The sequence below is a fragment of the Mesoplodon bidens genome, assembly GCF_964165515.1.
Source record: "Mesoplodon bidens genome assembly, chromosome: 5".
Lineage (NCBI taxonomy): Eukaryota > Metazoa > Chordata > Mammalia > Artiodactyla > Ziphiidae > Mesoplodon > Mesoplodon bidens.
This window is the reverse complement of record NC_138161.1, coordinates 142,868,448-142,883,803: the sequence shown is the minus strand read 5'-3', so window position 1 is coordinate 142,883,803 and position 15,356 is coordinate 142,868,448. Positions and strand designations below refer to the sequence as shown.

The following is a 15,356-nucleotide window of genomic DNA, read 5'->3' as shown; positions in this document are numbered from 1 at the left end:
TAAGCTGGTACAACCACTATGGAGAACAGTATGCAGGTTACTCAGAAAACTAAAAACAGAACTACCACATGATCCAGCAATCCCCCTCCTGGGAATATACCTGGACAAAACTATAATTCAAAAGATACATGCACCCCTATGTTCATAGCAGCACTGTTCACAATAGCCAAAACACGGAAACAACTTAAATGTTCATCGACAGAGGAATGGATAAAGAGGATGTAGTAAATATATACAATGGAATACTATTCAACCTCAAAAAGAACAAAGTAATACCATTTGCAGCAACATGGATGCAGTAAATATATACAATGGAATACTATTCAGCCTCAAAAAGAACAAAATAATACCATTTGCAGCAACATGGATGCAACTAGAGATTGTCATACTAAGTGAAGTCAGAAAGAGAAAGACAAATATATGATACCACTTATATGTGGAATTTAAAATATGGCACAAATGAACCTATCTACAAAACAGAAACAGACTCAAGTTGGGCAAGGATAAGGATGGACTGGGAGTTTGGGATTGGTAGATGCAAACTATTACATTTAGAATGGATAAACAACAAGGTTCTAATGTATAACACAGGGAACTATATTGAATATCCTGTGATAAACCATAATAGAAAATAAAAGAATGTATATATGTATATAACTGAGTCACTTTACTGTACAGCAGAGATTGGCAGCACAGCACTGTAAATCAACTATACTTCAATAAAAAAAAATTTTTTTAATGCCAAACCTATAAAAAAATAAACCGCTCTGTCTGAGCTGTCTAAAAAAATCAATCAATCAATCAGTCAATAAGTAAAAAATGCTCCACAGGCTAATAATGGTAATATATAGAAAATAAGTCTTAGACTTTTACCAAAATTACTGGAAAAGTCTAAGAATATAATTGCATTTAAAAAGATAAAATGAAAAAAAAAGATAAAATATCTTCTAATAGGTATGATACTTTTTTTTTTTTTTTTTTTTTTTTTTTTGTGGTACACAGGCCTCTCACTGTTGTGGCCTCTCCCGTTGTGGAGCACAGGCTCCGGAGGCACAGGCTCAGCGGCCATGGCTCACGGGCCAGCCGCTCCGCGGCATGTGGGATCCTCCCGGACCGGGGCACAAACCCGTGTCCCCTGCATCGGCAGGCGGACTCTCAACCACTGCGCCACCAGGGAAGCCCAGGTATGATACTTTTAACAATTCAAATAATGGAACATAACATCTTTTAAAATAAATCATTGTTAAGATTTCTTTTTTGTGTGTGAAAATCTGGCAATTCAAGTTATAGAATGTCAGGTCATTCAATATAAAAATTCCAGCAATTTATCATTCCTATCCTTGGTTATTTAAGGATTACATACTCAGGACTTAATAATGTGAGATTCCTTTTAAGTCAGAGCCTTTTCTAAGAGAGTGGAAGTAGAGACAGATTTTAAGAACAGATATTCTAGAATCCAACAAATCTATTCAACTCTGCTAAAACATTCTACTATGATATGACCTTAGAGAATTCAAAATAAGAAAGCTTATTTAGTTTCTATATATTAAGAGAAAAAGCAATCTCTTTTGATTCCGAACTAGAAAAAGATTATAAATAGCTTGAGATACTACATTCTCTTAAAATTTAGATGTATCAGGTTGTCAACCTTGCTTTAAGATGGCATTACAACTAAGTAAGACACGGTTTTCACACATATGCTGATGTCTCAAGCTTCATCACGGCCACAAGTAAATAGTATTCAGCTGTATCATCTTAAATTTCCATATTATTATAACTCTTGAGAAAAACCAACCAATGCCATCTTTTTTTTTTTTTTCGGTACGCGGGCCTCTCACTGTTGTGGCCTCTCCCGTTGTGCAGCACAGGCTCCGGACCTGCAGGCTCAGCGGCCATGGCTCACGGGCCCAGCCGCTCCGCAGCATGTGGGATCCTCCCGGACCGGGGCATGAGCCCGTGTCCCCTGCATCGGCAGGCGGACTCTCAACCACTGCGCTACCAGGGAAGCCCCCAATGCCATCTTAATTCCTAGCCTTCTAGTATTAATATTAGGACAAGTACATCTTCTATGAAAGCTGAGAACAGAGTAACTTACCCTGTCATGAAGAGTCCAGCCAACATATTTTAGGTAACTGTCATTTAGGAAGGCATCACTATACATTTTCATCCATACTCCAATTTCTTCAATACAAATGGCTCTAATCTCAGCAATAGCATCACTAGAGAAGGAAAAACAGAGACAAACCTCTGATTAATACCCAAAGCTAGAAAGTACTTCATACTCATTTTCAGCAAGCAATAGATATCAATATTATCCAAATACTGTTTTTATATCTGCCCTCTCAAAGGTCTCCAACTTGAATATCTTCTATTTTTTATATGGCTTCTATAAAATAAAAACCACCAATACCAAACACACAAAAAAATGCTTCTGGAAATCATCTTATTTTGACTCAACTGCTCTATTTTCAGTGGACTAGGAAATGACAGTTGGAGCTTTCTGAAAGCCTCACAATTATTATGGGATCAATACACATGTTAAAACTTCTGAGGAACCAGAGTATCAACATCCAAATACAGAATAATGGAGAACTCAAAACGTGTTTCTCTAAATAACTGTGACTCTTTCTAAGCTAGTACACATCTAAAGAATTAGAAGAACATAATTTTCATGAACAAAACAATAGTATCTATGAGGCAAAGTTGTAGCAGCCTGTATTATTTGAAAATGTACAGCAGTTTACAAAACCAAGGCCTTGAAGTAACTGCACAGGGAAGAAGAAGAATTCACATTCAGTCACCACAGAACAGTCCTGGTGACCACACGATGAAGTGGTAGCAGAACGAACCCCAAAGTCAGCTCTCTGGCTCTGTGCCCAGACAGCTTTTCACCTCACCATAAGCATCTGCTACAACCCTCCTGGAATTACGTCTACTCTAAAATCTCTGAACCATGAAAAAATACAGCGTTAATATTTTTACCTTATCTTTCAACAGGTTAATAACTCTGGCTAAAAAACCCCCATATTATATAATTAAGATAAATCCTAACTTTCTTTTGTAGATCTTAAAGGTTTCTGAGTTACCATACATGAATAATTTTTAATTCTCCAATTTACACAAGGTAATCATCTGTCAAGGAGCTTTCCTTAGTTTCTCTTTTGTGATCAAATGAGTGCTAGTATTCTAATATTTAATTCTCTGCTCTAATACATCTTAGTTCCTTCTAAGTCCATGTCCTTGCTTAAAGAATAAAAATGTGAGAAACTTTCTCTTTCAAAACCATACTACCAATTACAGTCTTTAGTTTTCCTACATTTTTGCTGTTGTTTATACCTTTTCCTCATGGAGAGATTCTATAGCACAGAGGCTAATGATACAGACTTTGGAGCAAGACATCCTGAGTTCAAATCCTGACTCTGCTATGTATTAGCTTCAAGTTATTTCCCTCTTTCTTAGATTTCCTCATCTGTAAAACAGGGATAATAACTGAACCTAGACCTCACAGTGACTGTGAGAGTGAACTCACTTAATAAAAGTATCAATAAAATACTTAGAACTGTGCCTGGTACCTACTAAAACTTTCCATCAATGTTCATTATTATAATCTTTTAATTGTCATCATGCTAGACATTCATAGATGATACAATATAAAAAGTAGCTTAAAAACTGTGAAAGAATGTTCCTTGAACTTTAAAATAATGAATGTGAATGGTTCAAGGGTATTTCTTTTTTTCTAAATATGAAAAATTTCAGACATTACAAAGTTATTATGCTTTAACTTCATATATATTATTTTACAGATTTTGAAACTTTACATACATTATATCTTATAGGCTTCCTCTCCAATTAGATTTTTTCACAAACCAGGTTTTGCAGTTTATACACACTGATTCATATAGCTCCAAGTCCAATATATTAACTTTAACTGATGTTCAGTGTTCCTTTCTATAAATAAATTACAAATTACTTATACATTCTCTCAGTGGCAGACATTTAGGTTGTTTCCAAGTTTTTGCTTTTATTAACAATGAATGGCATAAGCATTCTCGTACATGTCTTCTTGTGTAAGCGTTTCCCCTAGGGCAGTGTTTTTCAAACAGTGCATTACTACCTACCAGCACATTATGAAATAAATTTAGTGAGTGGGGAAAAAAAAGTATTTGGGATAGAAAATACTAAAATGCTTCACATGGGGTAAGGCAAGTAAGTATTTTTTCTTGGAACATCTGTGTACTTGATGTAGGACATGGTCAGTCAAGTCTGTGAGACACTGTTGTTATAATTAGAAGTGAAATTTACTGGGTGAGAAGGAATACACATCTTTACCTGAATTAGATATTAACAAATTTCTCCATATAGTGCTTTCATCCCTGCCTGTCACTTGGTATTGTTCTACTATTTTATATAAATGTCCGCTTCTAAGAACAAGTTCATATACTTTGTCTTCTACTGGGCTGTCCAAATTAAAAAAAAAAAAAAAACCAACAGCAAGAATAAAACAAAATAAAATAGCTCCCCTCCAAAACCAAAACATAACCACAAAATACCCAAATCCCAAAGATCAATTACACTTATTCTCTGCTGAAATACGCTTGTACAAACCAATCAAAAAAATTAAAACAAACAAAACCAGGCTGAGTTTTTTATTACACAAGCTCAGGGAAGTAGGCAAGGACACAATGAATAGGTATGGTATTTTGATTAAAACTATAGTGACTACTAAGTACAGTAACTCATAATACATAGCTCAATCATTCTTCCATTCATTACCATTGGTATTTACCATTACCTCTGGTATTGAGATTATGGGTAGCTGATTCCCAAAGCTAGAGAATATAAAGGCTTAGCTTTATTTCAGTAGGAAAATACTGCTCAAAATCTTTTTTTATAACCATTTCTATGTCTAAGCCTAACCTCTAATACCTTTTTCTCACGCTTATTAGACTGCCAAAAGCTCATGTTCTTGAAACACAGCTCTTCTCTGTAAGCACTGCCAACATTTTGATACAGCTTATCTTCTTGGAATCCCAGTCCTTGTCTACTTCAGATGCTAGTCTGACGCCTCCCACTTTAACTTAAAATTTTTTAAATATCCTTTTTAGATTTACAATTTGACTATGTATGTAAGACAGCCCATTCTACTACTATTAAAAGTCCCTAGGTGATTTTTCTCCTATTTGGGTTTTGGAGCTCTAATCTACTTTGCTTGCTGATACCACCCTATTAATCATTCTCTACATGTAATTATATTATGTAATTACAGACTATACAGTAAAATAAGAATTTCTTTGTGGTGGTCTTAAAATGTTCACACATTTTCTGTTACTATTCCCTTTGGTGGAGACGCATGATTCTTTTCTTGAATACAGGTGTACTTATTAACTTGTTTCTAATAAATATAATTCAGTGGAAATGATGAATTTTGGCCTCTGAAGCTAGGTCAAAAAAGACATAGTGACTTCTTTGTTCTCTCTCTTGGATCAGTCTGTCTCAGGAAAGCCAACTGCCATGTCTTAAGGACATTCTAGCTGCCTTATAGAGAACTCAATGTGGTGAGTAACTCGGTCTTCTTCCACCAACCATGTGAGTAAAAGCCATATGAGAAGCAGATGCTCCAACCACAGTCAAGCCTTCAAATGACTGCAGCCTCAACCAAAGTCGTGACTGCAACCTGAGGAGGGAACTTAAGCCAGAACCCCTTAGCTAGGCCACTCCCAAATTCTTGACCCACAGTAACAATGAGATAATGTATACTGTACCAAGTTTTGGGGTAAGTTGTTATATGGCAAAAGAGAACCAATATTCTTAGTTTTACTGTTATTAAAGGCCTTTGCCAATTGAGCCATAACCAATCTTCTTTTAGTTTGGTCTATGAATGAGTTCTTTAGTCCAAATAGCTAAACTGCACACATTACATGTCTGTGGTGATTCCTACACTCACAGTGCCCTCATTCCACTCTGATTACCTACAATAATTATTCTTTCAAGCTCTAGTAAACTTTCAGGTTTTCCATGATTCATGGCACATCCTCTTATTACCATAGATAGCTTTCTTCTTGCCTTCTAGGAACTAACATTCTATTTAAGTAAATGAAGTACAAAATGAAAATGCACTATGTTTCTAAATATTCCGTGGCTTGATTATGATATCTGTCTATCTATGTATCTATCTATTTATTTATTTTGTGGTACGCGGGCCTCTCACTGCTGTGGTCTCTCCCGTTGTGGAACAACAGGCTCTGGATGCGCAGGCCCAGCGGCCATGGCCCACGGGCCCAGCCGCTCTGCGGCATGTGGGATCCTCCTGGACTGGAGCATGAACCTGCATCCCCTGCATCGGCAGGTGGACCCTCAACCACTGTGCCACCAGGGAAACCCCTACAATATATTTTTTGATATAGATATTTTTCTCATATTTTAGAGATCTTCAGTCTTTGATTTTTATATTACATTTATTTTTAACACCTTAATCTCTATTTCCAAAGGTCTCACTCCATTTAGAAAGATAACGTTTAGCTGCAGGTGTTTGGAAGTTTCCAAAACAAAGATTAAGTAGGGGGCAAAAAAGTTAGTAAGACAAGAGGAAATGTATAGAGACAATCACACGATGAACTAATTTTCATAGTTCTAGTACTGGGGCCTTGAAATGAACAACTAAAGATGAAGTCAGAATACACTTTACTTGAAAACTCAAAGAAAGAAAAAACTAGAAAAGAATAATTCTGGGGCAATTAATCCTTTGCTGTAGCTCTTTTTTAAAGCATAAAAGAATAATTATGTTCATTTCTATGGAAAACTTACCTAATTTACTGATCCTCAGTTAGTATGCCTTTACTTTAATATCTGGACTTAAGTTTTTGTTTTGAATTAATTTCTTGGCAAATGAAATTCAAATTGTTTTCTGCTACTGAATTTTAATTAAATGTTTTGTGTACTACCCTTATAGATGCTTTCCCAGTAAGGAAGAAGATTAAATTAAAATGACTGATAAATTTCAGAGACTAATTCTTGGTTAACATATATTTTTTGACACAGTTATCTCTCTTACACAAGAAATCTCATGAGAGCTCTAGAGTAAGAAATAATTATGAATGCTAAGAAGGTCCACTATCTAAGTTGTACAACACAATAAATTCATGACTCAACCAATTTTGTCACTAATGTTTGGCTAAAAAAAATTTACATTTTCCAAAATAGAACAACTCCTAGAGATTGGGGGGAAAAAAAGCCTAAGGGAGGAAGGAACAGCTGAAGGAGTTACTGAAAAGTCATACTATATCCTTTATTAGACTGTGAACAAGAACTTGAGAATAGAGATGATAGCTTGCAGAAAGATGATTAAAATAAATATTATCTTATAGAGTATTAAATGTTAGCAAAGGGCAGTACAAGGAACACAGAAGCATGTAAAATGATGGAGGGAAACAGAAGGGGTCAAGGAAGGCTTCTGAGAGGCAGTAATGTTTGTGTAGACCAAAGAACTGAAACTCTCCTGGTTTGCTTACTAAATCCAAATCTTCCATTGAATTATTTCAGGATGACCAGCATTATTTAAAGTGTGTCAGAAACATAATAAGTTTATGAAATTAAAAATACTTTTCATCTCTTTCATTGCATTATCCATTAGAGAAAATACTGACAATATATACAACAAGGCATTTTATCACTAAGAGTCTCCCACAAAGCAGGTGACATAGCTATCTGCTATCCTGCATTATTCCTTAATATTCTACTATTAACAGAAATTTAGGCATAACATTAAAAACTGAATGTCAAGGATATATTAACTTTCAAAGAAAAATACCTTTAATTTATATTTACATTCTAACTATGAACTTAACCCACAGGTTAAGTCAAGGGTGAAATGTTAGGAAGTAAGAAGATTAAAATAATAGAATGACAGTTTACTCAGAATAAATCATATCATGGTATCATATAAGAATAGCTCTGAAAACATGATTCTGAAATGTTTCACTATTGTATAAAAAGATGAAAGACTCAACGAGAATATAAAAAATATCCATGTTTCTTCTTCTCAAAATTGTTGAAATCTTTCCTCTGTTATCACTTCTTTCATTAAATTTGTTAATAATAAGAACCAAACTTTTAAATTCTTTTACTATCACTAAAATAAGTCTTTTTTGATTTTAAGACTTTCTCATGGTCTTTGATGTTTTGTACTTTGACTACAGTAGGTCTATATGTGAAACATTTTCCTTAACCTACTCAACACTCTAATTTTTTTTAATTTGAACATTCCTTTTTTTTTTTTTTTTTTTTGCGGTATGCGGGCCTCCCACTGTTGTGGCCTCTCCCGTTGCGGAGCACAGGCTCTGGACGCGCAGGCTCAGCGGCCATGGCTCACGGGCCCAGCCGCTCCACAGCATGTGGGATCTTTCCGGACCGGGGCACGAACCCGTGTCCCCTGCATCGGCAGGTGGACTCTCAACCACTGCGCCACCAGGGAAGCCCTGAACATTCCATTTTTTAAATCAATTTTGTAAAATTTCAGTTCTCTCATTTTACTTCTTTCCAATACTTCTCTCTTTGTTTGAAATCCTATGTAAAGAACTTAAGAGGCCTCTCAAATGATCCCCCATTTTTCAGAAATGTCATTCTATTATCTTCTATGCCTAGGTAAATTCCTCAATATTATATTCTAATTCACTAAGTGTCCCTTCAACAGTCTAAAGTATATTTTCTTCACTAAATATATACCCATTAATATATTTTTCATGTCTGATATTTTAAAATTGTGTTTTTAAGTCTACTTGTTCATATTATATGCCATTTAATTGTTGAATAAACCAGGTCATTTGATCTATGCAACTTCCCACATTCTGGACTAAAATGATACCATTAGGATTCAGTCAGACAAAATGCTCTTCTATTTTCTATATTTCCTATGGACTAGTACTTAAATCTAACAATTAATTTAATCTTAATTTAATTTTAATTAATTAATATTTAATTTTTGAAGTTGGGGTGGCAGGAGAGAAAAAGCATTAACTGAAAGTGTCATCTCTCCACAGCACTTCTATTTCTAGTATGTACATGCAGTAACATTTTCCCTTAATCAATAAAGTGGACTAAGTGATATTTCTGGAAAAACCAATGATTGTTATCCATGACATGCTGATCACTTTGGCAGGCAGGTCATACTCTCACATATATTTTCAACCCTCTTTTGAGGAACTGAAATTTTTTTTAAATACATTTATTTATTTATTTAATTTTGGCTGCGTTGGGTCTTCGTTGCTGCACATGGGCTTTCTCTAGTTGCAGCGAGCAGGGGCTACTCTTCGTTGCAGTGTGCAGGATTCTCATTGTGGTGGCTTTTCTTGTTGTGGAGCATGGGCTCTAAGCATGTGGGCTTCAGTAACTGTGCCTCCTGGGCTCTAGAGCACAGGCTCAGCAGTTGTGGCACAAGGGCTTAGTTGCTCCACGGCATGTGGAATCTTCCCGGCCCAGGGCTCGAACCCGTGTCCCCTGCATTGGCAGGCAGATTCTTAACCACTGCGCCACCAAGGAAGCCCAGAGGAATTGAAATTTTAATGTATCAAAAGTGAGCTATGACAGATTCAATACTAGTATGCAAGGTCTGATTAAATTAAAAAATCAATAAGGTAACAGTAGGAAATTAAGGAATTGTTGCTTTTATGAGAATAATAGGTTGAAAATTTTGGCAAGCCTCAGAAAGGGTGGGTCACTGAAATGAAATAAAGGCTATGCTATTTTGGTGTTGAATATGAGGTAAAATCATAAAAAATGATATGGATTCTGCATTCAAAATTGTGTGGCTGAGCCAAGATGGACAGGATTTATGCTTCTTCCTCTTGAAAAAACTAAAAAAACTGCATAAAATAATACTTTCTAGGTGTTGGATATCAGGCAGAGCAGGGCAGTGGTATAGGCAGGGGAACCTATACAGAGCCTGGGTATTTCCCTGAGTTGAGGAAAAGGAGCTGGGACTCTAGAGGACAAGGTGGTTAGATTTTACAAGGCACAGTACCAGAGATGCACAGAGAGAGTGAGCTCTGGGCATCTGCAGAAAGACCCTATCAACTCTTCAGCTGAGTATAAAGAGCATGTACATGTGAACAAATCAGGCAATGCTGGGGAAAGAATGGAAAGAGCAGAGAGGGCAACCTCTGGAGCAAACATAGGGCTTGGAATACTTTGTGTTCCAGTGAGCCAGAGCAGAAAAACCTTGTAATTCACAGGGCATCAAGAAAAGTACAAAGAATGGTTTTATCTTAGTATCTGGGTAAAGTTAACCTTAGACTAAACGCTGCCCTGGTCCACTTAACAAACCTTAAAAAAAGTCTTGAAAAGATCAAACATTAATTATGTCCCAGAGAAAAGTGGATGAATTTCTTAAGAATATATTGTCTGGTACCCAACAAAACAAAACCCACAGTGGTTGGCACCTAATAAAAATTGCCAGGCATTCAAAGAAGAAAATGACCCATAATAAGGGGAAAAATTAACCAAAAGAAACAGAATCAGAAATGACACAGATGATAAAACTAGTGGAACAGAACATTAAAAGTTACAACAAAATACATATATTCAAGAGGCTTGAGGAGAGCCTGGATGTAATAAAACAAAAATGAAGAAAATGATCCTGAAGAACATCATGACAAAATTGGTTAAACTAGTTACAAAAAAAAAAAAATTAAATGCAACCAGAGCAAAAGATAAATTAACTACAAAGGACACAAGATAAGAATGACAGCAGTTCTAGTGGAAAACAAGCCAAACCAGAGATAATGGATCAATTCCTTTAAAAGACTGAAAAAAAAAAAGGTCAACCTACAATTCTATACTAAGAGAAAACACCTTTCTTCCCGTCCCCCCACATAACTCAAAATACAAAAACAATTTTTATTTGTCTGGAAATAGATTCAAAATGTTGAGAAGCATTTACTCATAAAAAGCTGATGAAATTTGGGCCCAAAACAGCAAAAATCTATGACATTATTGAATGGACATAACCCCTTCAAACACCCTAAAACTCAGAGCAGCAGGTGTAGTGGAGGTAGCAGGATTGGGAATGCCCATGAAAACCACGGTTTTGAGCTGAGGAAGCTGACTTGATTGGTAGCAACATGCTAAATACCAACACCCAGGGAAGATTTCAATAAAAGAGCAAACTCTGTAACAAATGAATGGGGAAATCGCAGAGTTCTGCTAGCCTAAAGCTACAGTCCAGGAGAGATAAATTCCTCAGATTAAGTCCAAGTAAATTATTCAAAAACAAAATCCCCAACAATACGACAAACTTCAGGGGAAAAAAAATCAGAACCCAAATTTGCTAAGATATATTTTGTAAAATGCACAGTTTTTAACAGAAGATTATATGGTGTACAAAGAAAAAGGGAAGTAATACCTATACTTGGAAACTGAAACAGTCTAAAGAAACTGTCTCTGAGTGGGCCCAGCTGTTAAATTTAGCAACGATTTTAAAGCAGATCCAATAAATATAATCAGATTATATTGAAAGATGCTATATTCAAAGAACTAGATGAGAACATGACAAGGCCTCAACCAACAGTGGATTATGCTAAAGAAACAGCAAGTATAAAAATAGGACCAACTGAAAAGTACAATAACAGAAATAAAAAACTCACCATATGGTTTCAGCAGCATATTTGAGTTGACAGAAAAAAAACACTGAACCTGAAGACAGGTAAACAGAAATTACCCAAAGAAAAGAGATGAAAAACACTGAGGAAGGAAAAACGAGAGAGAGAGAGAGAGAGAGCGCGTGAGAGCATGCACATGCATGTAAGCTCCAAAAGCCTAGGAAACAATATCATGTATTCCAGTATATGTGTGAAAGGAGTCCAAACAAAGAGAAATGGGTAAAAAATATTTGAAGAATCAATGGCTAAAAGCTTATGAAATTTGATGAAAAACATGACTCTACAGATCCAAGAAGGTCAACAAAATCTTAGTAGGATAAACACAAAGAGGTCCATATCTAAACACAGAAGCACACTGTGGAAAGCCAGAGAAAAATGGGGAAAAAAAGAAGAAAAGAAAAGAAAAGCTACAAAAAAAGTGACTCACAAATGTACAGGGGAACAGCAAGATTAACAACTAATTTTTTACTCAGAGACAATGAAGTCCAGTAGGTGGTAGAAAGGCACTAAAAGTGTTAAAGGAAAATAAAACTGTCCACCAAGAATTCTATATCTAGCAAAACTATCTTTCAAATATGGAAGATGAAATAATGACATTTCCAGATAAACAAAGACTGCTAGAACACTTGCCTTATAAGAAACTGTAAAGAAAGTCCTTCAAACTGAAAGGAAATAACTCTATACAATAACTCAAATTCATAGAAGAAAATGAAGAATGCTGGAAATGTTAACAACAGGGTAAAAAGAGAAGATAGCATGAATACTTCTTTGTTTAATTTCATTGAAAATCTTAAGATTGTATATACTGATAATAGTTAAAATGGTAATGTTGGGATAATACCAAATAGAGATAAAAGATATTTGACAATAATAGTATAAAGGAAGAACAAGAAAATGGGGCTATACTGGAGCAAAGATGCTACATTTATGTGAAATTAGTCATGCTAATGGGATGTAGTTTCTGTAGCAACCATAAAGAAAAGAACAGAGATTGTTCAATGGATAAAAACACAAGATCCAACTCTAGGCTGTCTATAAGAGATATATTTCATATTCAAAGACACAAACAGTGGAAGGATGATAAAAGATACATCATACAAAAAGTAACCATAAAAGAACCAGAGATATATTATTATCAGGCAAAGAAGTCTTTGAGACAAAAAAAAAAAAAGTCATACTAAAAAAGGACATTTCATAATGATAAAAAGGTTTATAGGAAGGTGTAACAAAACAGCAGAATATATCCTTTTTATATGCACATGTAGTATTTTTTTTTGGATAATCCAACTGATTAAGAAAAACAAGGCCCATAAAGTATAAAATGATTCAAATATCAATACCTGAAAGTGTGTTTACTAACAACAATGCAATTAAACTAGATATTAAGAAGAGAAATTAATTTGGAAAACCTCCAAATATTTCAAAATTAAACAAGAAAACTTAACAACCCATGAGTTGAAGAAGAAATCACACATAAAATACGGAAATTTTTAGTTCTGAATAAAATTTAAAATACAACATATTTGTTGTATAAAAAGTCATGGTATGTCACTAAAGCGGTACTTGAGGGAAATTTATAGCTTAGCATGCCAGATAAGAAAGGAAGAAGGCTATACAAATCAACAATCTACATTAGGAAACTAAAAGAAGACAAGTAAATTAAAACTAAAGCAATCACATGGAAGGAAATATTAAGGTTGAAGCAAAAATCAATGAAATAAAAAAATACATAAATAAAGTCAATGAAAGCAAAAGTTTATTCTTTGAAAAGATCAATATAACTGATAAACCTTTAGCTAGGCTGACTGACCAACACAAAAGAGAGAAGATACAAATTACAAAATCAAGAATGAGTAAGGAGACATCCTACAGAAATAAAAATGATTATAAAGAAATATCATAAATAACATTATACAATCAAATGTGCACTATGCATGAAATAAAGTATTGTCTGAAAGAGACAAATTACCATAAAGAATCAACAAGGAATAGAAAATTTGGATAGATCTATAATAAGAAGTTTAATTAGTAAATGAAAGTCTTCACACAAAGGAAAACCTAGGCTTAAAGGACTTCCATGGTGAATTCTATCAAATTAATAAAACAAGACAAAACCAAAAAAAAACAATCTTCCATAAACTCTTTTAGAAAATAGAGCAGGAGGGAACATTTTCCAGTTCTCTGAGGCTAGTAAGCATATTAATACCCCTTATGAAAGTAGACACAAAAATCCCTAACAAAATATTAGCAAACTAAATCCAGTAGCATAGAAAAAACATTATATACCATGACCATGTGGAATTTTCCCAGATTGCAAGATTGGTCTAATATCTGAAAATGAATGAATATAATACCTTATATCAATAAAAAAAGCCTGTATTTTTATCTCAACTGAAGCAGAAAAAATGAAATCAAACAATCAATCACAATAAAAACACCTAACAAAACCAGGTTAGAAGGGAATCTCCTCATCCTACTAAAGGGTATCAACATAAAAAACTTACATTATACTTAATTTTAAAGACTAATTATTTTCCCATTAAGATCAGGAATAAGAGTAAAGCTGTCCTCTCTCACCACTTTTACTCAGTATTGTACTGGAGATTCTATTCAGTACAATAGGCCAATAAAAAAAATTAAAAGTGCCTTTGTTCACAAATGGCATAATCCTTTATGTAGAAAATTCTAAAGAAGCTACAAAAACAAAACCCCCAAACTACAGACCTAATGAAAGTATTTTATAATTTTGCAGTAATAAAATAATTATATTTTACATATTAATAAGGAAGAGTCTACAACAAAAATTAAGGACACAATTCCCATTATAACAAAATAAAAATGAAAACAAAAAAAAATTTAACAAAAGTAGTATAAGATGTACACTGAAATAATAAAAATTGCTAAGAGAAACTAAAGAATATCTAAATAAATGGAGATACAACCTATATTTACAGAATGGAAAATTCAATATAATGAGGAAGGAAATTCTCTCCAAACTGGTATACTGATTCATTATATTCTCTATCAAAATTCCAGCAAGATTTTGTGTAAAAATTGACAATCTGATTATAGAATTTATATAGAAATGTAAAGGATCTATAATAGCCATAACAATTTTGAAAAACAAAGTAAAAGGACATAACACTACCTAATTTTAAAAACTTACTCTAAAAAAGAGTACAAACTTCTATTTATAAGATAAATAAGTTCTAGGGACCTAATGTACACCATGGTGACTACAGTTAACAATACTGTAGTACACAGTTGAAAGTTGCTAAGGGAGTAATTCTTAAATGTTATCAGCACCTAAATTAAAAAAGGTAATTACTTGAGATGATGGAGGTATTAACTAACCTTATTGTGATAATCATTTCACAATATATTATGTTTCAAAGGATCTTGTTGTACACCTTAAACATACATATGTTATATGTCAATTACATCTCAACAAAGCTTTTAAAAAACACCTTAAAAGTACTGTAATCAACACAGCTGGTAAGGGTTTACGGACAAATTAGGAAATCCAGAAATAAAACTTTGCATTCATGGTCATTTGATTCCCAAGAAAAGTGCCAAAGGAATTCAGCTGAAGAACAGCCTTTCATCAATAGTGCTTGTAAAAATGAATATCTATATGCAAAAAGTGTCCTTATATCGCACCATAAACAAAAATTAACTTTAAAAAAATCATTCATATAAATTAAC

The 15,356-nt window shown here is 34.2% G+C and overlaps 1 protein-coding gene across 2 annotated transcripts in view; it reads right to left on the bottom strand.

Moving 5' to 3' along the window:
- The window catches only part of STAG1 (STAG1 cohesin complex component), a 449,323-nt gene that overhangs the window by 125,360 nt on the left and 308,607 nt on the right, over positions 1 to 15,356 (bottom strand). For both annotated transcript variants that reach the window (XM_081234436.1, XM_081234437.1), the window contains one exon: positions 2,096 to 2,219. In XM_081234436.1, coding sequence (XP_081090562.1) covers positions 2,096 to 2,219 — 124 coding nt within the window. The remainder of the gene's footprint in view (positions 1 to 2,095; positions 2,220 to 15,356) is intronic.